At 47.5% G+C, this 26,986-nt stretch overlaps 1 protein-coding gene across 3 annotated transcripts in view; it reads left to right on the top strand.

The window, feature by feature from the left end:
• The window catches only part of LOC124036229 (E3 ubiquitin-protein ligase DTX1-like), a 75,480-nt gene that overhangs the window by 19,701 nt on the left and 28,793 nt on the right, over nucleotides 1–26,986 (top strand). For all 3 annotated transcript variants that reach the window (XM_046350515.1, XM_046350514.1, XM_046350513.1), the window contains exon 3: nucleotides 24,516–25,296. In XM_046350515.1, the coding sequence (XP_046206471.1) occupies nucleotides 24,516–25,296 (781 nt within the window). The remainder of the gene's footprint in view (nucleotides 1–24,515; nucleotides 25,297–26,986) is intronic.

Here is a 26,986-nt window from a genome sequence, read left to right as displayed (position 1 = left end):
CAGCATGGGCCTTTTATTTTGGTTCCAGTCTTCCCTATCTGTAGAACGCACTATTCAGCCACCACACTGTGTGCATTCTGCACTGCAAAGCTGACAAAGCAGAGCTTAGTTTGAGGCTTTAACGATTGAATAGATGTACAGTGCATTCGGAAAGTATTCAGATCCCTTGACTTTCTCCACATTTTGTTACGTTACAGCCTTATTCTATAATTAATTAAATATTTTTTTCCCTCTCATCAATCTACACAAAATACCCCACAATGACAAAGCAAAAACAGGTTTTTTGATTTTTTTACAAATACACATTTACAATAGTATTCAGGCCCCTTACTCAGCACTTTGTTGAAGCACCTTTGCTAGCGATTTCAGCCTTGAGTCTTCTTGGGTATGACGCTACAAACTTGGCACACCTGTATTTGGGGTGTTTCTCTGATTATTCTCTGCGGATCCTCTCTAGCTCTGTCAGGTTGGATGAGGAGCATAGCTGCACAGCTTTTTTCAGGTCTCCAGAGATATTAGATTGGGTTCAAGTCGGGGATCTGGCTGGGCCACTCAATGACATTCAGAGATTTGTCCCACTCCTGCGTTGTATTGGCTGTGTGCTTAGGGTTGTTGTCCTTTTGGAAGGTGAACCTTCACCCCAGTCTGAGGTCCTAAGTGCTCTGGAGCAGGTTTTCATCAAGGATCTCTCTTTACATTGCTCGATCCTGACTTGTCTCTCAGTCCCTGCCACTGAAAATATCCCTAACGCATTATACTGCCACAACCAAGCTTCACGGTAGGGATGGTGCCAGGTTTCCTCCAGACGTGACGCTTCACATTGAGGGGCGCCAGGGTAGCCTAGTGGTTAGAGTGTTGGACTAGTAACCGAAAGGTTGCAAGTTCAAATCCCCGAGCTGACAAGGTACAAATCTGTTGTTCTGCCCCTGAACAGGCAATTAACCCACTATTCTTAGGCCGTCATTGAAAATATGAAGTTACCTGTAAACTTTGCCAAAACATTTCAAACTACTTTTGTAATACAACTTTAGGTATTTTCTAAAGTAAATAATCGATCAAATTGAAGACGGGATGATCTGTGTTCAAAACAGGAAGAAACCAAATTGACACTACCTTTCTGGTCACGCACCTCTAACAAACAGTACACTTGAAGTGACCCTCGTTTTGAACAGGGCTACTTCTTCATTACACAAAGGAATAACCTCAACCAATTTCTAATGACTAGTGACATCCAGTGGAAGCGGTAGGAACTGCAAGAAGGTCCCTTAGAAATCTGGATTCCCAATGAAACCCATTGAAAAGAGAGTGACCTCAAAACAAAACAAAAAGCGGGGTTACTCACAGATATGATTCAAACAGTTTTAGAAACGTCAGAGTGTTTTCAATCCAAATCTGTCCATACTAATAATATACATATCTAATGTTCTGGGGATGAGTAGCATTTGGGCATGCATTTCATCCGGACGTTAAAACACTGCCCACTGTCACCAAGAAGTTAACAAACTATAGTTTTGGAAAGTCGGTTACGATTTTTACTTTGTACATGATACAAGACATTTTTCCAACAATTGTTTACAGACAGATTATTTCACTTATAATTCATTGTATCACAATTCCAGTTGGCCAGAAAATGGTGCCATGGCTTTAGAAGCTTCTGATAGGCTAATTAACATAATTTGAGTCAATAGGAGGTGTACCTGTGGATGTATTTCAAGGCCTACCTTCAAACTCAGTGCCTCTTTGCTTGACATCATGGGAAAATCTAAAGAAATTAGCCAAGACCTCAGAAAAAAATTGTAGACCTCTACAAGTCTGGTTCATCCTTGGGAGCAATTTCCAAACGCCTGAAGGTACCACGTTCATCTGTACAAACAATAATACGCAAGTATAAACACCATGGGACCGCTCGGGAAGGAGACACGTTCTGTCTCCTAGAGATGAATGTACCTTGGTACGAAAGGTGCAAATCAATCCCAGAACAACAGCAAAGGACCTTGTGAAGATGCTGGAGGAAACAGGTACAAAAGTATCTATATCCACAGTAAAACAAGTCCTATATCGACATAATCTGAGAGGCAGCCACAGCAAGGAAGAAGACACTGCTCCAAAACCGCCATAAAAAAGCTAAACTACGTTTTGCAACTGTACATGGGGACAAAGATAGTACTTTTTGTAGAAATGTCCTCCAGTCTGATGAAACAAAAATAGAACTGTTTTTCCATAATGACCATCGTTATGTTTGAAGGAAAAAGGGGGAGACATGCAAGCCGAAGATCACCATCCCAACCGTGAAGCACGGGGATGGCAGCATCATGTTCTGATGGTGCTTTTCTGCAGGAGGGACTGGTGCACTTCAAATAATAGATGGCATCATGAGGGAAGAAAAGTATCTGGATATATTGAAGCAACATCTCAAGACATCAGTCAGGAAGTTAAAGCTTTGTTGCGAATGGGTCTTCCAAATTGACAATGACCCCAAGCATACTTCCAAAGTTGTGGCAAAATGGCTTAAGGACAACAAAGGCAAGGTATTAGAGTGGCCATCACAAAGCCCTGACCTCAAGCCTATAAACATTTTGTGGACAGAACTGAAAAAGTGTGTGCGAGCAAGGAGGCCTACAGAGCTGACTCAGTTACACCAGCTCTGTCAGGAGGAATGGGCCAAAATTCACCCAACTTATTGTGGTAAGCGTTTGGAAGTCTACCTGAAACGTTTGACCCAAGTTAAACAATTTCAAGGCAATGCTACTAAATACTAATTGTAAACTTCTAACCAACTGGGAATGTGATGAAATAAATAAAAGCTGAAATAAATAATTCTCTCTACTATTATTCTGACATTTCACATTCTTAAAATAAAGTGGTGATCCTAACTGACCTAAGAAAGGAAATGTTTACTAGGATTAAATGTCTGGAATTGTGAAAAACTGAGTTTAAATGTATTTGGCTACGGTGTATGTATACTTCCAACTTCAACTGTAGGTGTTCATTTTATCCAGGTGTGATAGGGCAGTGTGGAGTGCAATATAGATTGCATCGTTTGTGGATTTGTTGGGGCGGTATGCAAATTCAAGTGGATCTAGGGTTTTTGGGATCATGGTGTTGATGTGACCCATGACCAGCCTTTCAAAGCACTTCATGGCTACAGACGTCAGTGCTACGGGTCGGTAGTCATTTAGGCAGGTTACCTTAGTGGTCTTTGGGCACAGGCACTATGGTGGTCTGATTGAAACATGTTGGTATTACAGACTCAAACCATTTTGTCAGCGCATGCTCTGATTACACATCCTAGTAATCTGTCTGGCCCTTCGGCCTTGTGAATGTTTAGCTGTTTAAAGGTCTTTTTCACATCGGCTGCGGAGAGCGTGATCACACTGTCGTTCAGAACAGCTGGTGCTCTCATGCATGTTTCAGTGTTACTTGCATAGAAGTAGTTTAGGTCGTCTGGTAGTCTCGTGTCACTGGGCAGCTCTCAGCTGTGCTTCCCTTTGTAGTCTATAATAGTTTGCAAGCCCTGATACACCCGACAGCGTCGGAGCCGGTGTAGTACGATTTGATCTTAGTCCTTTATTGAGGCTTTGCGTGTTTGATAGTTCGTCGGAGGGTAGAGCAGGATTTATTATAAGCTTCCGGGTTAGAGTCCCGCTCCTTGAAAGCGGCAGATCTAACCTTTAGCTCAGTGCAGATGTTGCCTGTAATCCATGGCTTCTGGTTGAGGTATGTTCGTACAGTCAATGTGGGGACGACATCATCAATGCACTTATTGATGAAGCCAGTGAATGATGTGGTGCACTCCTCCATGCCATCGGAAGAATCCCGGAACATATTCCAGTCTGTGCTAGCAAACAGTCCTGTAGCTTTGCGTCTGCTTCGTCTGACCACTTTTTATTGACCGAGTCACTTGTGCTTCCTGCTTTAATTTGTGTTTGTCAGCAGGAATCAGGAGGATAGTATTATGGTCAGATTTTCCATAGGGACGGCGAGGGAGAGCTTTGTACGCATCTCTGTGTGTGGAGTAAAGGTGGTCTATAGTTTTTCCCCCTCTGGTTGCACAATTAACATGCTGATAGAAATTAGGTAAAACGGATTTAAGTTTCCCTGCATTTAAGTCCCCAACCACTAGGAGCCTCTGGAAGAGCCTTTTCCTGTTTTCTTATAGCGGTATACAGCTCATTGAGTGCGGTCTTAGTGCCAGCATCGGTATGTGGTGGTATGTAGACAGCTACGAAAAATACAGATGAAATCTCTCTAGGTAGATAGTGTGGTCTACAGCTTATCATGAGATACTCTACATCAGGCGAGCAAAACCTCAAGACTTCCTTAGATATCGTGCACCAGCTGTTGTTTACAAATATACATAGACCACCACCCCTTGTCTTACCAGAGGCTGCTGTTCTATGCTGCCGATACAGTGTATAACCCACCGGGTGTATGTTATTCATGTCGTCATCAGCCACAACTCAGTGAAACACAAGATATTACTGTTTTTAATGTCCCGTTGGTAGGATATACGTGCTTATAGTTCATCCAATTTATTTTCCAGTGATTGTACGTTGGCCAGTAATACAGATGGCAAGCACATATTATCCACTCGTCAGCGGTTTCTCACAAGGCACCCCGATCTCTTTCCGCAATATATTTGCCGTCTTTTCTGATGGGATGACATCGATGATGGCCTGTTCGGGTGTCTAAAGTAAATCCCTCTCGTCCGACTCATTAAAGATAAATTCTTCGTCCAGTTCAAGGTGAGTAATCGCTGTTCTGATTTTCAGCAGCAACATTATTTACACAATAAGTTACAAAAAATGCGAAAAAACAAACAAAATAGCACAGTTGGTTAAGAGCCCATGAAACGGCAGCCATTTTCTCTGGCGCCATCTTCTAGAATGGCTATAGAATATACTATAGTAGGTATACTATGTAGGTTTCTCACTTATGGGTGGCACAAATTGCAAACATGGGGGTGAGAAATGGGCAGGGTATATGTAAATGAAATATTGTAGTATTTATTTACTATAGCTAAGTGTTTTTTGTGGACTGAAGTGCTTTTGCTAACATTACAGTAGTATTTACGACAATGTTTTTTAAAGGATAATACTGTAGTATTCTACAGTATACTACAACATTCAGCACTACACATAATCGAGGGATACTAATGTGTGTAGTATAATATTCTACAGTATACTGTAGTATTTTTTTTCATGTGGGTATGGGTAAAGACAAACAGAATTAATTGTTTGGCACTTTGAAATTAAGGATTGGTGTAGGAGTGTTTGTTGGTGCTATTTCTGTATACTTTCTGTACGAGCCCCAGAGACTTGGAGGTCTGCCTTGTGCAAGTCTGTCTGTCGCCAAGTCTTTGGTGTGTGAATCATTTACTCAAACTCTCAAAGGCTGTCAGTTCCAGGGACTAATGACAATGAGAGTGGGGATGACTGCGACAAGCCAGGGGAGGTACAATACACGCCTGGCAGACAACCCGGGGTTCACACTCCCCTCACACACACACTGACTCCTCCCTCCCTGCCATGGAACTACAATAATGTATTTTGATGTTTTCAGAATGGCCACTCTGCGGAATATCAATGTGAATCTCACCCTTCTCTCTCATTTTCTCTCCTTCTTCTCAGTCTTTCTCTCTTTAACCTGTAAGTGCTTCTAAATCGCCATTCTTGGTTCCACTCCAAGTCCTATGACTGGCCAGCAGGAGAAACATCCTGCCGCAGCCTGTGAGGTGAATAATATTGGCCAGGTGTTCATGGCACATGGAGCACTGTGCTGTCGATCCTGAATGGAGCACCGAGCGGCTTCACTTTCCAGATGTCTCATTAATAATGACAGCAAACACACTCTCAGGGGGTTTGTTACTATTGGCTCAAGGTGAATTGTCTTCAGGCAAAGAAATAGCCAATCCCTCTATACCTTTCTGTCCCTCACATTGGCTATCAGTCTGTGAGACATTAGTCAATGTGAAAGGGAGTGGGAGTCGCGGCAGAGAGATGTATTGTCTCTGGTTGAAATGTGTGTGGGTTTTCACTGCAGATGGTTTCCCAGTTAATATGGACGCCTGAACAGACGATAGATCTGAAGCACAGCAAAGATCACACATTGCAGCTCAATCTGTTGGATGGAACATTACCATGTTCATTTCCATATGATGAATAATACAATTATTTCAATCATTTGATCAAATGCATACACATAATTTAGTTCTACTTCATTGTATTCCCTTGAGGACTTGCATCTCATGTAACATACACTGAGTATACCAAACATTAGGATCACCTTCCTAATATTGAGTTGCACCCCCCACACTCTACAAAGTGTCAAAAGCGTTCCACAGAGATGCTGGCCCATGTTGACCCCAATGCTTCCCACAGTTGTGTCAAGTTAGCTGGATGTCCTTTGGGTGGTGGACCAGTGTTGATACAAACCGGTGTGCCCGGCACATACTACCATGCTGCGTTTAAAGGCACTTAAATATTTTGTCTTGCCTTATTCACCATCTGAATTGCACACATACACAATCCATGTCTCAACTGTCTCAAGGCTTAAACATCCTTCTTTAACCTGTCTCTTCCCCTTTATCTACACTGATTTGAAGTGGATTTAATAAGATATCATACTGTAGCCTTCACCTGGTCAGTCTATGTCATGGAAAGAACAGGTGGTCTTAATGTTTTTAATGCTCAGTGTAAATCAATATAGCCTCTAGAACAAATTATCTGCATAAGAATGACCTAGAAACCTTTTCCCCTCAGAATGATATATATTATATATGGAAAAGTTACTTTATTTTTTAGAAATGATAAGCATCCCCCCCAGCTATTCAGAGTACACTAGTTATATGTAATGATACATTTACGGTGCTGTACTGAAAATACAATACTTACACTTCACACCAGTGTAGGCTAAAGGCTATAAGAGACAGAAGACAGTTATCCCATACTCGGGAATCTCCTATAGCGCCAGCCATTGATATTTCAGAATATTTCAGTTGGTTTTCAGTCCTCACGCTTCACACTGTACCACTAGGCTGACCCACCCGAGAGAGAAAGCCTGACTTTAAAAAAAGTGCTGAGCTGCTTGATGTGCGGTTTTGGATTTATGAAATGAGTTTCTTCAAAAGCTCTGACCCCATCTCTAGGTAACACTGTTACGCTGCTTTACCCTTTGATGAAGCCCTCTGGACTTCTGGCTAAAGCAGGGTGAAGCCTCTTAGACCTCCTACACCTTCTTAGAGAAGACATGATCCTGATTTAGAGCCTGAATATGACTTTTAGCCTCAACAAGCACATTCTCCCATTCTCAGGAGACCTGGTTGAGCTTGTCCTGTTTCTCTAAATACCCTGCTGGCTCAGAAGAGACAGTTCATTCAGGACAGATACCGTTTTGTATCAAAATGGTCTAAATCCCTCATTAGTCAATCAGATTGGAACAACGTGGAATAATTGAAACATTCACCAGATCGGAACAAGATGGAATCATTGAAACATTCACCAGATCGGAACAAGATGGAATCATTTAAACATTCGTCTTTTTTTTATTTTTAAAGACAACAACATCAATTTGTTTGTAACTGGCTGCCGTGTCAAGACATTTCCAGTTGATGTAGGTTGCAAAGTCCATAGAAGAGTACAGTAGAATCTTTTTCTCCAGCCATGTTGTTCCAGCAGTAAATCAGTGCAGCTCTGTCTCTATCTGTCTGCAGAAGGAACAGTGTGGCCTGCCTGCTGACCTGCTGCATCACACCACATCTGACTACCTGGACGTGTTAGAGCTGATCAAAGCTGACCAGCACGGACAGGGAATCAAAGTGACACCTTGCTTTTATGTAGAGTCTTCACAGATAAGGCCAGACACTGAGCCTGTCTGGCAGCTGGCTGGGTAGACCAGAGGGTTTAAAAACCCCTGTCTCAGCAGCACAGGGGATACTAGCCTGTCTACTCAACCAAGGCATCATCATCCTACAGGAGGCTAAAGGACACCATATCCACACCAGCTAGAGTGGCAATAAAAAGTATGTGAACCCTTTGGAAATACCTGGATTTCTGAATGTATTGGTCATAAATTTGATCTAATCTTCATTTAGGTCACAACAATAGACAAAGTCTCCTTAAACTAATAACACACAAACAATTATATGTTCATGTCTTTGTGTAAACATTCACAGTGCAGGGTGGGAAAAGTATGTGAACCCTTGGATTTAATAACTGGTTGACCCTCCTTTGGCCGCAATAACCTCGACCAAATGTTTTCTGTGATTGTGGATCAGACCTGCACAACGGTCAGGAGGAATTTTGGACCATTCCTCTTTACAAAACTGTTTCAGTTCTTCAATATTCTTGGGATGTCTGGTGTAAACTGCTCTCTTAAGGTCATGCCACAGCATCTCAATCAGGTTGAGGTCAGGACTCTGACTGGGCCACTCCAGAAGACGTATTTTCTTCTGTTGAAGCCATTCTGTTGTTGATTTACTTGTTTTGGGTCGTTGTCCTGTTGCATCACTCAACTTCTGTTGAGCTTCAATTAGCGGACAGATAGCCTAACATTCTCCTGCAAAATGTATTTATAATCTTGGGAATTCATTTTTCTATTGATGATAGCAAGCTGTCCAGGCCCTGAGGCAGCTAAGCAGCCCCAAACCATGATGCTCCCTCCACCAAACTTTACAGTTGGGCTGAGGTTTTGATGTTGGTGTGCTGTGCCTTTTTTTCTCCACACATGGTGTTGTATGTTCCTTCCAAACAACTCAACTGTAGTTTCATCTGTCCACAGAATATTTTGCCAGTAGCGCTGTGGAACATCTAGGTGCGCTTTTGCAAACTTCAGACATACAGCTATGTATTTTTGGACAGCAGTGGCTTCTTCCGTGGTGTCCTCCCATGAACAACATTATTGTTTAGTGTTTTTTACGTATCGTAGACTCGTCAACAGAGATGTTATCATGTTCCAGAGATTTCTGTAAGTCTTTAGCTGACACTCGGATTCTTCTTAACCTAATTGAGCATTCTGCACTGTGCTCTTGCGCTGTGATCTTTGCAGGATGGACACTCATAGGGAGAGTAGCAACAGTGCTGAACTTTCTCCATTTATAGACAATTTATCTTACCGCGGACTGATGAACTTCAAGGCTTTTAGAGATACATTTGTAACCCTTTCCAGCTTTATGCAAGTCAACAATTCTTAATCGTAGGTCTTCTGAGATCTCTTTTATTCGAGGCATGGTTCACATCAGGAAATGCGCCTTGTGAATAGCAAACTCAAATTTTGTGAGTTTTTTTTTATAGAGCAAGGCAGCGCTAACCAACATCTCCAATCTCGTCTCATCGACTGGACTCCAGGTTAGCGGACTCCTGATTCCAATGGGCTATTGGAGAAGTCATTATTCTAGGGGTTCTAAATGATAGACAAGACAAATACAATAATTAGTGTGTTATTAGTTTAAGCACACTATGTTTGTCTATTGTTGGGACTTCAGATCAAATTTGATGACCAATTTATGCAGAAATCCAGGTCATTCCAAAAGGTTCACATACTTTTCCTTGCCGCTGTATATCTGTTCATCTTCTATATTTGCCAAGGGTGGATTGTGAGAATGATACTCCATGAGTTGTATTATTTGATATGCAGTACATAGCAATTGAATCACCGCACTGGGGCTTGATTAAATCCAGCTATGAGTGTCTAGGGTCAGAAGGATTGCGCCGCACTGGGATTGCATTGTCATATCCAATGACTCATAACCATTAGTTTGTATTTTATTTGCGTTTCTATGTAGCTAGTACAGATCCTCTTGAGGTCAAGAAGGACCTGTGCAAACATCCCTCAATGGCCCCAAAAACTAGTATGCCTCTTAATTAGCTTTCTGCTGAGTTAGCGAACCATTTTAACTGCCTTACAGGCTTGTTAACTGGCTGATGGCTGACATGAAATATCATCCTGTCACATAGATAAATACTGCTTGGAGCAGGCAGGGGTGTGGTGGAGGGGTTGCGTGTGCTTGTCACTCTCTCTTGTAGTGAAGGGAGTGAGAGGCTGTCTGCTCCACAGGTGGTTGGTGGTACCTTAATTGGGGAGGACTGGCTCATGGTAATGGCTGGAATGGAGTAAAGGAATGGTATCAAATGCATGGTTTCCACTCCCTTCACCTCATTCCAGGCATAATCATAATCCATCATAGCCTCAGCAGCCTCCTGTGGTCTTCTCACATGTAAGGTCACCTGTCAGAGATAGAGAGGAGAGGCCTCTGAGCTCCAGCAATCCACTGTGTCTGCAGATGGCTGAGACAGACACATGCACTCACTTCCCCACCTGCCACCACCCACCTCCCGCCTTAACACAGTACAGTACTGCCACCAACCACCTCCTACCACACGCTTATCGCAGTACAGTACTGCCACCATCCACCTCCCACCACCCGCCTTATCACAGTACAGTACTGCCACCATCCACCTCCTCCTACCACCCGCCTTAACACAGTACAGTACAGCCACCACCCACCTCCCACCACCCACCTTAACACAGTACAGCACCACCCACCACCCACCTTAACACAGTACAGTACCTCCACCACCCACCTGACCACCCGCCTTAACACAGTACAGTACTGCCACCATCCACCTCCTACCACCCGCCTTAACACAGTACAGTACTGCCACCATCCACCTCCTACCACCCGCCTTAACACAGTACAGTACTGCCACCATCCACCTCCCACCACCCGCCTTATCACAGTACAGTACTGCCACCATCCACCTCCTACCACCCGCCTTATCACAGTACAGTACTGCCACCATCCACCTCCTACCACCCGCCTTAACACAGTACAGTACTGCCACCATCCACCTCCTACCACCCGCCTTAACACAGTACAGTACGTCCACCACCCACCTGACCAACCGCCTTAACATGGTACATTACTGCCACCACCCACCTCCTCCTACCACCCACCTTAACACAGTACAGTACAGCCACCACCCACCTCCTACCACCCACCTTAACACAGTACAGTATTGCCCCCACCCACCTCCTCCTGCCACCCACCTTAACACGGTACAGTACTGCCACCACCCACCTCCTCCTACCACCCGCCTTAACATGGTACAGTACAGCCACCACCCACCTTAACACAGTACAGTACCTCCACCACCCACCTGACCACCCGCCTTAACATGGTACAGTACTGCCACCATCCACCTCCTACTACACGCCTTAACACAGTACGGTGCTGCCACCATCCACCTCCTACCACCCGCCTTATCACAGTACGGTACTGCCACCATCCACCTCCTACCACCCGCCTTAAAACAGTACAGTACTGCCACCATCCACCTCCTCCTACCACCCGCCTTAACACAGTACAGTACTGCCACCATCCACCTCCTCCTACCACCCGCCTTAACACAGTACAGTACAGCCACCACCCACCTCCCATCACCCACCTTAATACAGTACAGTACCTCCACCACCCACCTGACCACCCGCCTTAACATGGTACAGTACTGCCACCATCCAGCTCCCACCACCCGCCTTATCACAGTACAGTACTGCCACCATCCACCTCCTCCTACCACCCGCCTTAACACAGTACAGTACAGCCACCACCCACCTCCCACCACCCACCTTAACACAGTACAGCACCACCCACCACCCACCTTAACACAGTACAGTACCTCCACCACCCACCTGACCACCCGCCTTAACACAGTACAGTACTGCCACCATCCACCTCCTACCACACGCCTTATCACAGTACAGTACTGCCACCATCCACCTCCTACCACCCGCCTTATCACAGTACAGTACTGCCACCATCCACCTCCTCCTACCACCCGCCTTAACACAGTACAGTACAGCCACCACCCACCTCCCACCACCCACCTTAACACAGTACAGCACCACCCACCACCCACCTTAACACAGTACAGTACCTCCACCACCCACCTGACCACCCGCCTTAACACAGTACAGTATTGCCACCATCCACCTCCTACCACCCGCCTTAACACAGTACAGTACTGCCACCATCCACCTCCCACCACCCGCCTTATCACAGTACAGTACTGCCACCATCCACCTCCTACCACCCGCCTTATCACAGTACAGTACTGCCACCATCCACCTCCTACCACCCGCCTTAACACAGTACAGTACTGCCACCATCCACCTCCTCCTACCACCCGCCTTAACACAGTACAGTACTGCCACCATCCACCTCCTACCACCCGCCTTAACACAGTACAGTACTGCCACCACCCACCTGACCAACCGCCTTAACATGGTACATTACTGCCAACACCCACCTCCTCCTACCACCCACCTTAACACAGTACAGTACAGCCACCACCCACATCCTACCACCCACCTTAACACAGTACAGTATTGCCCCCACCCACCTCCTCCTGCCACCCACCTTAACACGGTACAGTACTGCCACCACCCACCTCCTCCTACCACCCGCCTTAACATGGTACAGTACAGCCACCACCCACCTTAACACAGTACAGTACCTCCACCACCCACCTGACCACCCGCCTTAACACAGTACAGTACTGCCACCATCCACCTCCTACCACCCGCCTTAACACAGTACAGTACTGCCACCATCCACCTCCTACCACCCGCCTTAACACAGTACAGTACTGCCACCATCCACCTCCCACCACCCGCCTTATCACAGTACAGTACTGCCACCATCCACCTCCTACCACCCGCCTTATCACAGTACAGTACTGCCACCATCCACCTCCTACCACCCGCCTTAACACAGTACAGTACTGCCACCATCCACCTCCTCCTACCACCCGCCTTAACACAGTACAGTACTGCCACCATCCACCTCCTACCACCCGCCTTAACACAGTACAGTACTGCCACCATCCACCTCCCACCACCCGCCTTATCACAGTACAGTACTGCCACCATCCACCTCCTACCACCCGCCTTAACACAGTACAGTACTGCCACCATCCACCTCCTACCACCCGCCTTAACACAGTACAGTACCTCCACCACCCACCTGACCAACCGCCTTAACATGGTACATAACTGCCAACACCCACCTCCTCCTACCACCCACCTTAACACAGTACAGTACAGCCACCACCCACCTCCTACCACCCACCTTAACACAGTACAGTATTGCCCCCACCCACCTCCTCCTGCCACCCACCTTAACACGGTACAGTACTGCCACCACCCACCTCCTCCTACCACCCGCCTTAACATGGTACAGTACAGCCACCACCCACCTTAACACAGTACAGTACCTCCACCACCCACCTGACCACCCGCCTTAACATGGTACAGTACTGCCACCACCCACCTCCTCCTACCACCTGCCTTAACATGGTACAGTACAGCCACCACCCACCTTAACACAGTACAGTACCTCCACCACCCACCTGACCACCCGCCTTAACACAGTACAGTACTGCCACCATCCACCTCCTACCACCCGCCTTAACACGGTACAGTACAGCCACCTCCCACCACCCACCTTAACACAGTACAGTACCTCCACCACCCACCTGACCACCCGCCTTAACATGGTACAGTACTGCCACCATCCACCTCCTACCACACGCCTTAACACAGTACGGTACTGCCACCATCCACCTCCTACCACCCGCCTTATCACAGTACGGTACTGCCACCATCCACCTCCTACCACCCGCCTTATCACAGTACAGTACTGCCACCATCCACCTCCTCCTACCACCCGCCTTAACACAGTACAGTACTGCCACCATTCACCTCCTCCTACCACCCGCCTTAACACAGTACAGTACAGCCAGCACCCACCTCCCACCACCCGCCTTAACACAGTACAGTACTGCCACCATCCACCTCCTACCACCCGCCTTAACACAGTACAGTACTGCCACCATCCACCTCCTACCACCCGCCTTAACACAGTACAGTACTGCCACCATCCACCTCCCACCACCCGCCTTATCACAGTACAGTACTGCCACCATCCACCTCCTACCACCCGCCTTATCACAGTACAGTACTGCCACCATCCACCTCCTCCCACCACCCGCCTTAACACAGTACAGTACAGCCATCACCCACCTCCTACCACCCACCTTAACACAGTACAGTATTGCCCCCACCCACCTCCTCCTGCCACCCACCTTAACACGGTACAGTACTGCCACCACTCACCTCCTCCTACCACCCGCTTTAACATGGTACAGTACAGCCACCACCCACCTTAACACAGTACAGTACTGCCACCACCCACCTCCTACCACCCGCCTTAACACAGTACAGTACAGCCACCACCCACCTCCCACCACCCACCTTAACACAGTACAGTACCTCCACCACCCACCTGACCACCCGCCTTAACATGGTACAGTACTGCCACCATCCACCGCCTAACACACGCCTTAACACAGTACGGTACTGCCACCATCCACCTCCTACCACCCGCCTTCTCACAGTACAGTACTGCCACCATCCACCTCCTACCACCCGCCTTAATACAGTACAGTACTGCCACCATCCACCTCCTCCTACCACCCGCCTTAATACAGTACAGTACTGCCACCATCCACCTCCTCCTAACACCCACCTTAACACAGTACAGCACCACCCACCTTAACACAGTACAGTACCTCCACCACCCACCTGACCACCCGCCTTAACATGGTACATTACTGCCACCATCCACCTCCCACCACCCACCTTAACACAGTACAGTACAGCCACCACCCACCTCCTACCACCCACCTTAACACAGTACAGTATTGACCCCACCCACCTCCTCCTGCCACCCACCTTAACACAGTACAGTACTGCCACCACCCACCTCCTCCTACCACCCGCCTTAACATGGTACAGTACAGCCACCACCCACCTCCTACCACCCGCCTTAACACAGTACAGTACAGCCACAACCCACCTCCCACCACCCACCTTAACACAGTACAGTACCTCCACCACCCACCTGACCACCCGCCTTAACATGGTACAGTACTGCCACCATCCACCTCCTACCACCCACCTTAACACAGTACAGCCACCTCCCACCACCCACCTTAACACAGTACAGTACCTCCACCACCCACCTGACCACCCGCCTTAACATGGTACAGTACTGCCACCATCCACCTCCTACCACACGCCTTAATATAATAATAATAATATATGCCATTTAGCAGACGCTTTTATCCAAAGCAGCTTACAGTCATGTGTGCATACATTCTACGTATGGGTGGTCCCGGGAATCGAACCCACTACCCTGGCGTTACAAGCGCCATGCTCTACCAACTGAGCTACAGAAGGACCCAGTACGGTACTTCCACCATCCACCTCCTACCACCTCCTACCACCCGCCTTATCACAGTACAGTACTGCCACCATCCACCTCCTACCACCCGCCTTCTCACAGTACAGTACTGCCACCATCCACCTCCTCCTACCACCCGCCTTAATACAGTACAGTACTGCCACCATCCACCTCCTCCTACCACCCGCCTTAACACAGTACAGTACAGCCACCACCCACCTCCCACCACCCACCTTAACACAGTACAGCACCACCCACCTCCTACCACCCACCTTAACACAGTACAGTACATCCACCACCCACCTGACCACCCGCCTTAACACAGTACAGTACTGCCACCATCCACCTCCTACCACCCGCCTTAACACAGTACAGTACTGCCACCATCCACCTCCTACCACCCGCCTTAACACAGTACAGTACTGCCACCATCCACCTCCCACCACCCACCTTAACACAGTACAGCACCACCCACCTTAACACAGTACAGTACCTCCACCACCCACCTGACCACCCGCCTTAACATGGTACATTACTGCCACCACCCACCTCCCACCACCCACCTTAACACAGTACAGCACCACCCACCTTAACACAGTACAGTACCTCCACCACCCACCTGACCACCCGCCTTAACATGGTACATTACTGCCACCACCCACCTCCTCCTACCACCCACCTTAACACAGTACAGTACAGCCACCACCCACCTCCTACCACCCACCTTAACACAGTACAGTATTGCCCCCACCCACCTCCTCCTGCCACCCACCTTAACACGGTACAGTACTGCCACCACCCACCTCCTCCTACCACCCGCCTTAACATGGTACAGTACAGCCACCACCCACCTTAACACAGTACAGTACTGCCACCACCCACCTCCTACCACCCGCCTTAACACAGTACAGTACAGCCACCACCCACCACCCACCTTAACACAGTACAGTACCTCCACCACCCACCTGACCACCCGCCTTAACATGGTACAGTACAGCCACCATCCACATCCTACCACCCACCTTAACACAGTACAGTACTGCCACCATCCACCTCCTACCACCCACCTTAACACAGTACAGTACTGCTACCATCCACCTCCTACCACCCGCCTTAACACAGTACAGTACTGCCACCATCCACCTCCTACCACCCACCTTAACACAGTACAGTACTGCCACCATCCACCTCCTACCACCCACCTTAACACAGTGCAGTACTGCCACATCCACCTCCTACCACCCGCCTTAACACAGTACAGTACTGCCACCATCCACCTCCTACCACTCGCCGTAACACAGTACAGTATTGCCACCATCCACCTCCTTCCACCCGCCTTAACACAGTACAGTACTGCCACCATCCACCTCCTATCACCCGCCTTAACACAGTACAGTACTGCCACCATCCACCTCCTACCACCCGCCTTAACACAGTACAGTACTGCCACCATCCACCTCCTACCACCCGCCTTAACACAGTACAGTACAGCCACCACCCACCTCCCACCACCCACCTTAACACAGTACAGCACCACCCACCTTAACACAGTACAGTACCTCCACCACCCACCTGACCACCCGCCTTAACACAGTACAGTACTGCCACCATCCACCTCCTACCACCCGCCTTATCACAGTACAGTACTGCCACCATCCACCTCCTCCCACCACCCGCCTTAACACAGTACAGTACAGCCACCACCCACCTCCCACCACCCACCTTAACACAGTACAGCGCCACCCACCTTAACACAGTACAGTACCTCCACCACCCACCTGACCACCCGCCTTAACATGGTACATTACTGCCACCACCCACCTCCCACCACCCACCTTAACACAGTACAGCACCACCCACCTTAACACAGTACAGTACCTCCACCACCCACCTGACCACCCGCCTTAACATGGTACATTACTGTTACCACCCACCTCCTCCTACCACCCACCTTAACAGAGTACAGTACAGCCACCACCCACCTCCTACCACCCACCTTAACACAGTACAGTATTGCCCCCACCCACCTCCTCCTGCCACCCACCTTAACACAGTACAGTACTGCCACCATCCACCTCCTACCACCCACCTTAACACAGTGCAGTACTGCCACATCCACCTCCTACCACCCGCCTTAACACAGTACAGTACTGCCACCATCCCCCTCCTACCACCCACCTTAACACAGTACAGTACTGCCACCATCCCCTTGCTCTGCTAACAAGAAGGCTGCTTGCCGTATCCTCTGTGGCAGGTCTGGACAGTGTCTTATGGAGAGTCTTTGTGACGCCCCAGGCCTGGGGCTTTGTGGGGCTCTGTGTCCCATCCCAGTGACATGCTAAAGATGCAGGCTCCTGCTAGACCTGCTGCCTGATGAGGGGCTTTATCTGTGTGGCTGTGTGAAGTGGAAGTGACAACTTGTGACACACTCAACGGGGTGGCAGAGAAGTAGAAAGAGAGTACAGTTGACAGAGCTGAAGCACCTTGACACAGGACAGTCACGACACACACACACACACACACACACACACACACACACACACACACACACACACACACACACACACACACACACACACACACACACACACACACACACACACACACACACACACACACACACACACACACACACACACACACACACACACACACACACACACACACACACAGTCTGGACGGTTGTTTCAGGGTCTGTTGCATTGCTGCAGTGCAATATCTGGCAGGTACCTCAAGACTAATTCCATTTTTTTGGTCCGTCTTTGTTACCACCATAACTGCAAACTCTGCACAAGTGCATTGTAACTGGCCAGCTCCCCAAGGCAAGGGGGTAGAGATGGGAGGGGGGGGGGCTCTGCTACTCCCCCCCAGCTTGTCTTGTTTGGCAGCCTGTCTTAGGAGGACTGAGTCATTGGGGGCTACTCTGCTCTGCTGCAGTATACACCTTGTAAGCTTGCCCGGGTAAGAGAAAGTGAGACATCCTCATTTCATTCCACTCTAGCAGAGAAGCTCTATGCATATCACCAACCCTCCCCCGCCAGCCTCTTCCTCTCCTCCCAACCACCTGTACCTTTTCGTCCTTTGTTCATCCATCACGTCGACTGGATAGAGGAGGCTGCTGCTGTAGGGATTCTAGGTTGCTTCCCAGCACCACGGGTCCATTATAGCTCTGCATTATTATGTCAAAACTGTACAGTGGCTCAGCAGTATAGAAATTTGATCTGGATAATTAAGTTTGAGGGAGCTTGGGTGGGATAGTTATGGTAAGGAGTAGTATGTTGTAGCCAGTAACATTCTCAAGCCAGCTACTGATACCACACTGTCATCCTCATTACCTAGCTCTCTGATCTCAGACGAGTTAGTGGCATGCTGGTATAACGCTAGTACAGTATCTCACAGAGCCTATGATGTATGTTATATTACTTTGTGAACATGCTTGCTGATGCTGTATGCATGTCATCCATGTGTTTCAGGGGTCCTAATCCTTATGGGTACATACCTAGAGATTGTATTTTCACTACTTCACCACAGACCTGTTTGACCTAGATGTTTTATCTCACAACCAGGACATGTTTTTATGTCATAGACACCCTCCTAGTTCTGTGTGTTCTCCCATAACTGTATCGGGTTAATTGTTTGTGAAGGCCTTTTTTCAGGAGATGAAAGGGATATTTCCGTTCAAGCTGTGCTTGTGGGGTTTATGGAAAACATCAAACATACCTCAATTACTTTATTGCCTGTATACAGTAGCAGCACATAATGGAATATTTAGTCTTCTTTCACTGATATACAATATTCGCATAGAGAACGCGTAAATGGATAATAAATCCATTTAAGTGCAGGCTGATGTACAGCCCAATAAACATTTAGTTAGAAATTAGGTCGATGAACTGTACCAAATGGCAATATATCTCACAGCAGTAAAATAGAAAAGCTTGTATATGTCAAACCCTGATTTAGGAAAGGTATAGCTATAATGAATCTTATGTTATGATATATAAGTGAGCAAAAGAGTGCACCTGACCCAGCACCACAGTGTTCGCCACTGGCCAGTCAGTTTGGCTGCTGTAGAGATGTAGGATCTTAATTTGATCACACTGTTACAGGAGAACTTATAGTGTACATTATTTAAGGTTTAAAAAGACTTCTGAAGTTTGCATTAATTATAATCCACATAATAATTCACATTTCCTGTTGCTGCAAGATCATTTTCCTGCTGTAGCAAACCGCCTCAAATTAAGATCCTACATCTGTAATAAATAAAAAAATATTAGCCTCTTCCTATTAAGTGCTACTCAGCTCGCTAGCATTCGGCAGCCTCACAGTGTAGCTGTTACTGGCCTCTCTCCCTCTGTAGTTACAGGAACTCATGGAGCTATTTTTAATAAGCTCAGGGTGGCCCAGGGGGAATTGGAGAAGCTTGTCAATTATTAGGATACATAATGGGCCTGTATCTAGAGGCATACAGGGCTTATCATCAGCCTGTCTAGTGCAGCACTAGCGAGAGCATGAGTGCTGGGTAATGTGGACAACAAGAGTGTTGTCTAAGATCAGGATGGTAGCCAATGAGTGACAGGGTGGAAAATGTGACAAATTTGTCAGAGAGTTGGTGACTAGCCAGGAGTGACAGGATTGACAGGAGTGACTAGCCAGGAGTGACAGGAGTGACAGGAGTGACTAGCCAGGAGTGACAGGAGTGACTAGCCAGGAGTGACAGGAGTGACTAGCCAGGAGTGACAGGAGTGACAGGAGTGACAGGAGCGGAAAGGGAGGGCTGGCATCAGCGGGAGATGAGAGAGTCAGACAGACCTGTGAGGAGAGAGTCAGACAGACCTGTGAGGAGAGAGTCAGACAGACCTGTGAGGAGAGAGTCAGACAGACCTGTGAGGAGAGAGTCAGACAGACCTGTGAGGAGAGAGTCAGACAGACCTGTGAGGAGTGAGTCAAACAGACCTGTGAGGAGTGAGTCAGACAGACCTGTGAGGAGAGAGTCAGACAGACCTGTGAGGAGAGAGTCAGACAGACCTGTGAGGAGAGAGTCAGACAGACCTGTGAGGAGAGAGTCAAACAGACAAGTGAGGAGAGAGTCAAACAGAACCGGGGGGGAGAGAGTCAGACAGACCTGTGAGGAGTGAGTCAGACAGACCTGTGAGGAGTGAGTCAGACAGACCTGTGAGGAGAGAGTCAGACAGACCTGTGAGGAGAGAGTCAGACAGACCTGTGAGGAGAGAGTCAAACAGACCTGTGAGGAGCGAGTCAGACAGACCTGTGAGGAGAGAGTCAGACAGACCTGTGAGGAGAGAGTCAGACAGACCTGTGAGGAGAGAGTCAGACAGACCTGTGAGGAGAGAGTCAGACAGACCTGTGAGGAGAGAGTCAGACAGACCTGTGAGGAGTGAGTCAAACAGACCTGTGAGGAGTCAGACAGACCTGTGAGGAGAGAGTCAGACAGACCTGTGAGGAGAGAGTCAGACAGACCTGTGAGGAGAGAGTCAGACAGACTTGTGAGGAGAGAGTCAAACAGACCTGTGAGGAGCGAGTCAGACAGACCTGTGAGGAGAGAGTCAGACAGACCTGTGAGGAGAGAGTCAGACAGACCTGTGAGGAGCGAGTCAGACAGACCTGTGAGGAGAGAGTCAGACAGACCTGTGAGGAGAGAGTCAGACAGACCTGTCTTCAGCTGAAGACCAAAACAATCCTATTAAAGAGAGTGATGGAATGATAGACTGTCAGGGAAGGAACAGATCTTCAGGAAGCCACAAGAGTCTTAACAGTTTAATTCACCCTGAACTCACCTTTCCGTGTGTGAGCTAGGGTCCCACAGTGAGGCTTGACACAGTTGTACATGACACAGCCACGTCTCCTCACCCAATGGGACCGTTGTTTTGTTGGGAAAAGGACATCTGGAGGATGTCATGAGGAGGAGGATGGGACGGGGAGAGGGGAGGAGAGACTTAGGGGGGAAGGGAGAGACCGGTGCCAAAGGCACATAGGGTCAGACAGGAAGTGACCACTCTCTCTCCGTTTCCTGTCAGGAAGAGCATAGAGGGTCGTCTGGGTCACACGGAGAGCATCAACAACTCAGCCTCAGTCTTTGGGCTGGAGCCATTTTATATACAACAGTAAATTACTGCATGAGACAGACAGCCATATAAGGTGCTGCGAGGTTGTTCATGCTGTATGTGAGTGGAGCTTCCTGTTATGGTTCCATGTGATTACTGCACTGTTCTGACCTTCACTCACTCTTTGAGGCCCTATCTAACCCCAGTCACTACCACAGCATAGAAATGCGCACAGTAGACCAGATACAGTCCCTCAGCTAGAGGGTTAGCGCTTGTCTGTTCGACGTTCCCATGTTTCTTCTTTTGCCAGTTTATATCTGTCACGCCCTGATCTGTTTCGCCCGTTCCTGTGATTGTCTCCACCCCCTCCAGGTGTCGCTTACTTTTCCCAGTGTATTTATCCCTGTGTTTCCTGTCTCTCTGTGCCAGTTCGTCTTGTATGTTTTCTCAAGTCAACCAGTGTGTTTTTCCTTTACTCCTTTTTCTAGTCCTCCCGGTTTTGACCCTTGTCTGTTTCTGGACTCTGTACCTGCCTGCCTGACCATTCTGCCTGCTTTGACCATTCTGCCTGCTTTGACCATTCTGCCTGCTTTGACCATTCTGCCTGTCTGCCACTCTGTACCTCCTGGACTCTGATCTAGTTTTGACCTTTAACCTGTCCACGACCATTCTCTTGCCCACCTCTTTGGATGATTAAATATTGTAAGACTCCAACCATCTGCCGCTTGTGTCTGTACCTGGGTCTCGCCTTGATAATATCCTGGGCTTTATATGTGAGGTATATGATTTATGGTCTGGAATAGGAAGGGTAATGTATTCACAAATTCCTGGTGAGGGATTATTCCTCATGGGAATGTCATGGTCCTACATCATATCCTGTTGGATTAATTCTCTGTAATAACCAGGTAACATGATTTCCAATCAAACCTCCATTTGGACATGTCACCGTTTACAGAATATATTTTAGTAATTTTGTGTATGTTCTCTACATTAGCATCCATTAGGGCCTATGAAAACCTAATTGGGTCTTAATTAAAGGAAGATAATGTTTATAGGGCCCTATAAAATCTGGGATACAGAACTCGGACAGAGTCCAGACATTAAATCGTAATTCAACAAAATAAAAAAATGAATTGAACTTAGTAAGGAAATCAACTAAATGTATTGAAAATGAATTAATTTGCCAAAGTTTATCATACGACATGAACAGAATACATCAGTGATTCGTATTTCCTGCAACTTTCTGAAGAGGCGATGAGAATTCTCCGTCTGTGTAGCCGAGCGAGGCTAATGAAAAGTCTTCTGGTAGATGGAAAGGCTTTCCAGAACACCTTCTCAATGAAATGTTAACTAGCTACAATGTAGCCTATGCCTACCTGGCAGAATTATATCATGATTATTTCCGTCAATCCAGTTGGTATTTGTTTCGCAAAATCTACCAACACGTGCGCTACAAAACCACCCGCTAAAAACCACACTGGAATTAAAGGGTTATACTACACCCAACAATGTAAATAAAATAACAAAATATCCTAGACGTCAAAAGTGGTCCCCTGATGTGGTTTAAACATTGTTGTGGACTTTAGAGCATCCAAATGTGTTGTTTTTCTATTTCTTTTTTTAAAGTGTGATTTTTTTTTAGGGTGGAAACCTGAAAAAACAAGGGAAAAGGAAACCTTGAAAAACAAAACAGATTTTTATAGGGCCCTGTGTTTATATTTCCTTGGTGAAGCTACCTTGATGCCCAGCAGATAAAAAGTCTCCACATCATCAAATATTTACAAGGCTAGTGTTAGTTAACTCAGCGTTTAACAAGAGAGTGTGGTGCTGCTACACACCCATTGAGAGGGTCTGAGATGTGAGAACACACACACACACACACACACACACACACACACACACACACACACACACACACACACACACACACACACACACACACACACACACACACACACACACACACACACACACACACACACACACACACACACACACCACCTAACAGGGAGAAATAGAGAATGTGTGTCTGCTGCATGTTAATGTGTCCCACAGGAGAGAACACTAAGTGATAAAAGCCTACTCTGTAGAAGAGCTGTTCACTCCATCTCATCCTCTATCCCCACCTGAGGCTCTGGGTATACTACTGTAAATCAACGTGCTGGATGAGTAATTGGTAGTCAGGAGTGAAACAGTGAATAAGTGATACAGTGAGTGAGCTCATTGAATGGATGAAACAGTGGTAGCTATGAGTGAGTGAGTGTGAATTGGTGAGTTTTATCCCAACATCAGGCATGGGAAGTAATGCATGAGGAAGAGAGTGTGTGTGTGTGTGTGTGTGTGGAGGAAATTGAAAGTCAATCAATAGACCACCGAGGCAAAGAGAATGAGGGAAGGAATGGATGACTGACTGCCTGGTGAGGTGAGTGACAGAGGCAGCTGGCTGTGTGTCTGTGTGCAGAGGTTCTCAGCAGCCTTCCAAATGAAATGAGCTGCCAAGCCAAGTCCTTTAGCACAGTTTGCAGCAGGGATTCAAGGTCAGTGCTGTTGATTCTGCTGATGCGTTTTATTCTCTGGTGCCAGTGATGCTGTGCTGTGTGTCTGGGGGGGGGGCAGCCTTTTACGCCAGCCTTTCCCCCCACCACACACACGTCCTTCCTTCCATTATCACCCCGGTGCTCCACTGCAAGTTAGTGTGCATTTAGCTGTTAAATTAAATGGGGGAAGGGTGGTGGTGGCGGTCCTAGCCGTAGAGCCTGGATACCCTTGCTGGTGTGCTGCGTAGCAAGCAGGAGATGGATGGGGAGAGGTGTCCTGATTTCGCATGTGACCACAGTAATTGTGTTATATTGGAGGTGGGGGCTGTGAGGCCATCAGCGGGAGGGCAGGGTTACACCTCTGTCTCCCCCTCCCCTTCTTCTTCCTCAACACAGAGACATGTAGAAAATTCTGACTGTCATTTTCACATATTAGAATCTGGGTTACTCTTTGATTTTGAAGCATGCTTGGCCAATTTATTCAATGAGTTATACATTTAAATCCATGATTATTTAAACAAAAAGTGTTTTGAGATCTTGGTAAGTGAATCATCTATGATGGATACGTACAGTAGTTCTTTCCTCTGACCTCCTATCCTCCCTCTCTTCCTCCAGGCACCATGAGGCCGGTCCACAGGAACTTCTATGAGCCGTCGTCGGCCCCGGGGAAGGGTGTGGTGTGGGAGTGGGAGAACGACAGCGGCTCCTGGACGCCCTACGACATGGAGATCTGTGTGACCATCCAGAACGCCTATGAGAAGCAGCACCCCTGGCTGGACCTGACCTCTCTGGGCTTCTGCTACCTCATTGACTTCAACAGTATGGTCCAGACCAACCGGCAGAGCCAGAGGAAACGCCGCCTGCGCCGACGCATGGACCTGGCCTACCCTCTCATCATGGGCTCCATCCCCAAGTCCCAGTCGTGGCCTGTGGGCGCCAGCTCCGGCCAACCCTGCTCCTGCCAGCAGTGCATTCTAGTCAACAGCACGCGGGCCGCCTCCAACGCCATCCTGGCCTCTCAGCGTCGTAAGCTGTACGGAGGGGCCGCAGGAGCTCCAGGGGCCACAGGCACGCTCAATGTGGTACGGCAGAGTAACACTTTCGCCGGGACCACACTCTGGTCCCCAACCTCCGGTGCCGGGAGCAACAACATACAGCATAACAACATAAGTGCAGGAAGTGGCCAAGCTAAAGTTGAACAGGTGCAGTCGCCCCTGTCTAGTTCCAACTTCCCTTGTTCCCCGGCCCTGCCGTCCCTTCCGCTTGCACATGGCCACTCCCACACCCATGCACACTCCCACGGCCACCATGTCATCATCAACGGGCAGAACAATCTGAACCGGCCAGGAACCCAGCGCATTTCCATGGGCACTGCTAGAGGAGCCATCCCACCAGGGTAACCAGGATTCATTTAGATTACATTCCACTATAGATTTGCAAACCAAAACCACATCTCTTTTAGTATGAACATTAGAATAACACACAAGCAGTAGGGACATAACAAAAGCACATTAGGCTAGTCTATAGATTGCTTTTTCAATGAGATGACAATAGATTAAAGTAATTTGAAGGTAAAAAAAGGAAAATAAGAACACCATCTCGCTCTGTCTGTCTACCTGTCTAATGTGCCATACAGTTTTAGAATATCTCTGTTGACATACTGTATACAGCGTATGTGTCTGGTGCATTGTGTTGTGTTGCATCACATTATGTCTCTTTGTCTCTCGCACTCTCTCTCTCTCTCTCTCTCTCCCTCTATCTCGTTCTCTCTATCTCGCTCTCTCTCTCTTTCTCTCTCTCTTTCTCTCTCTCCCTCTATCTCGTTCTCTCTATCTCACTCTCTTTTCTCTCTCTCTCTCTCTCTCTCTCTCTCTCTCTCTCTCTCTCTCTCTCTCTCTCTCTCTCTCTCTCTCTCTCTCTCTCTCCCTCTATCTCGTTCTCTCTATCTCTCTATTTCTCTCTCTCTCTCTCTCTTTCTCTCTTTTTCTCTCTCTCTGTCTTTCTTTCTCTCCCTTTTCTATCTCTATGTTGTATGTCTGCTGATTTACTGCACTTCTTGTTAACTGGGTGATCAATGGCTCTGCAGTGGGAGCTCCAGGTTCTGGGTGCATTGACAGCTCTAATTCCTCTCCTCTCCTCTCCTCTCCTCTCCTCTCCTCTCCTCTCCTCTCCTCTCCTCTCCTCTCCTCTCCTCTCCTCTCCTCTCCTCTCTACTCTACTCTACTCTACTCTACTCTACTCTACTCTCCTCTGCTCTTTCTCCTGTTTCATCTCTTCTCTCTACTCCTCTCTCTGCACTGGGGAGTGTGGGGAACTGTTCTGCTCTACATTTGAATCTTAGCATGGTTGTCCTGGATATCAAGCTTACACTTGCCTCAATAGACTCCAAATAGCTGTTTTCTGCTCAATGCCTCTAATTTTACCCAGTAATTTTTTACCACACAGTAAGCTATGTGTCATTATATTATTCTATGCGGAACACTGTGTGTGTTCTGTTGTTTGTGTGTGTGAAGGTGTGTTCAGTAAGCTATGTGTAATTATGTTCTATGCGGAACACTGTGTGTGTTCTGTTGTTTGTGTGTGTGAAGGTGTGTTCAGTAAGCTATGTGTAATTATGTTCTATGCGGAACACTATGTGTGTTCTGTTGTTTGTGTGTGTGAAGGTGTGTTCAGTAAGCTATGTGTCATTATATTCTATGTGTAACGGCGTTCGTCTGTTGAAAGAGAGTCCGACCAAAATGCGGCGTGGTGGATACTCATGTTCTTTAATGAAAATAAACAACGATACATGAAATAACTAAATTTATACAAAACAACAAACGCAGAGACAGGAACAATCACCCACAAAACACACAGTGAAACCTAGGCTACCTAAATATGGTTCCCAATCAGAGACAACGAGAATCACCTGACTCAGGCAACCAAGCCTATGCTAGACACCCCTACTCAGCCGCAATCCCAATACCTACTAAACCCCAATACAAAAACACACCACAACATAAACCCATGTCACACCCTGGCCTGACCAAATAAATAACGAAAACACAAAATACTAAGACCAAGGCGTGACACTATGCTGAACACTG

This window comes from Oncorhynchus gorbuscha, linkage group LG05, assembly GCF_021184085.1.
Source record: "Oncorhynchus gorbuscha isolate QuinsamMale2020 ecotype Even-year linkage group LG05, OgorEven_v1.0, whole genome shotgun sequence".
Classification (NCBI taxonomy): Eukaryota; Metazoa; Chordata; class Actinopteri; order Salmoniformes; family Salmonidae; genus Oncorhynchus; species Oncorhynchus gorbuscha.
Note: the sequence above shows the minus strand (reverse complement) of the source record. Positions and strands in the feature narration are given on the sequence as shown.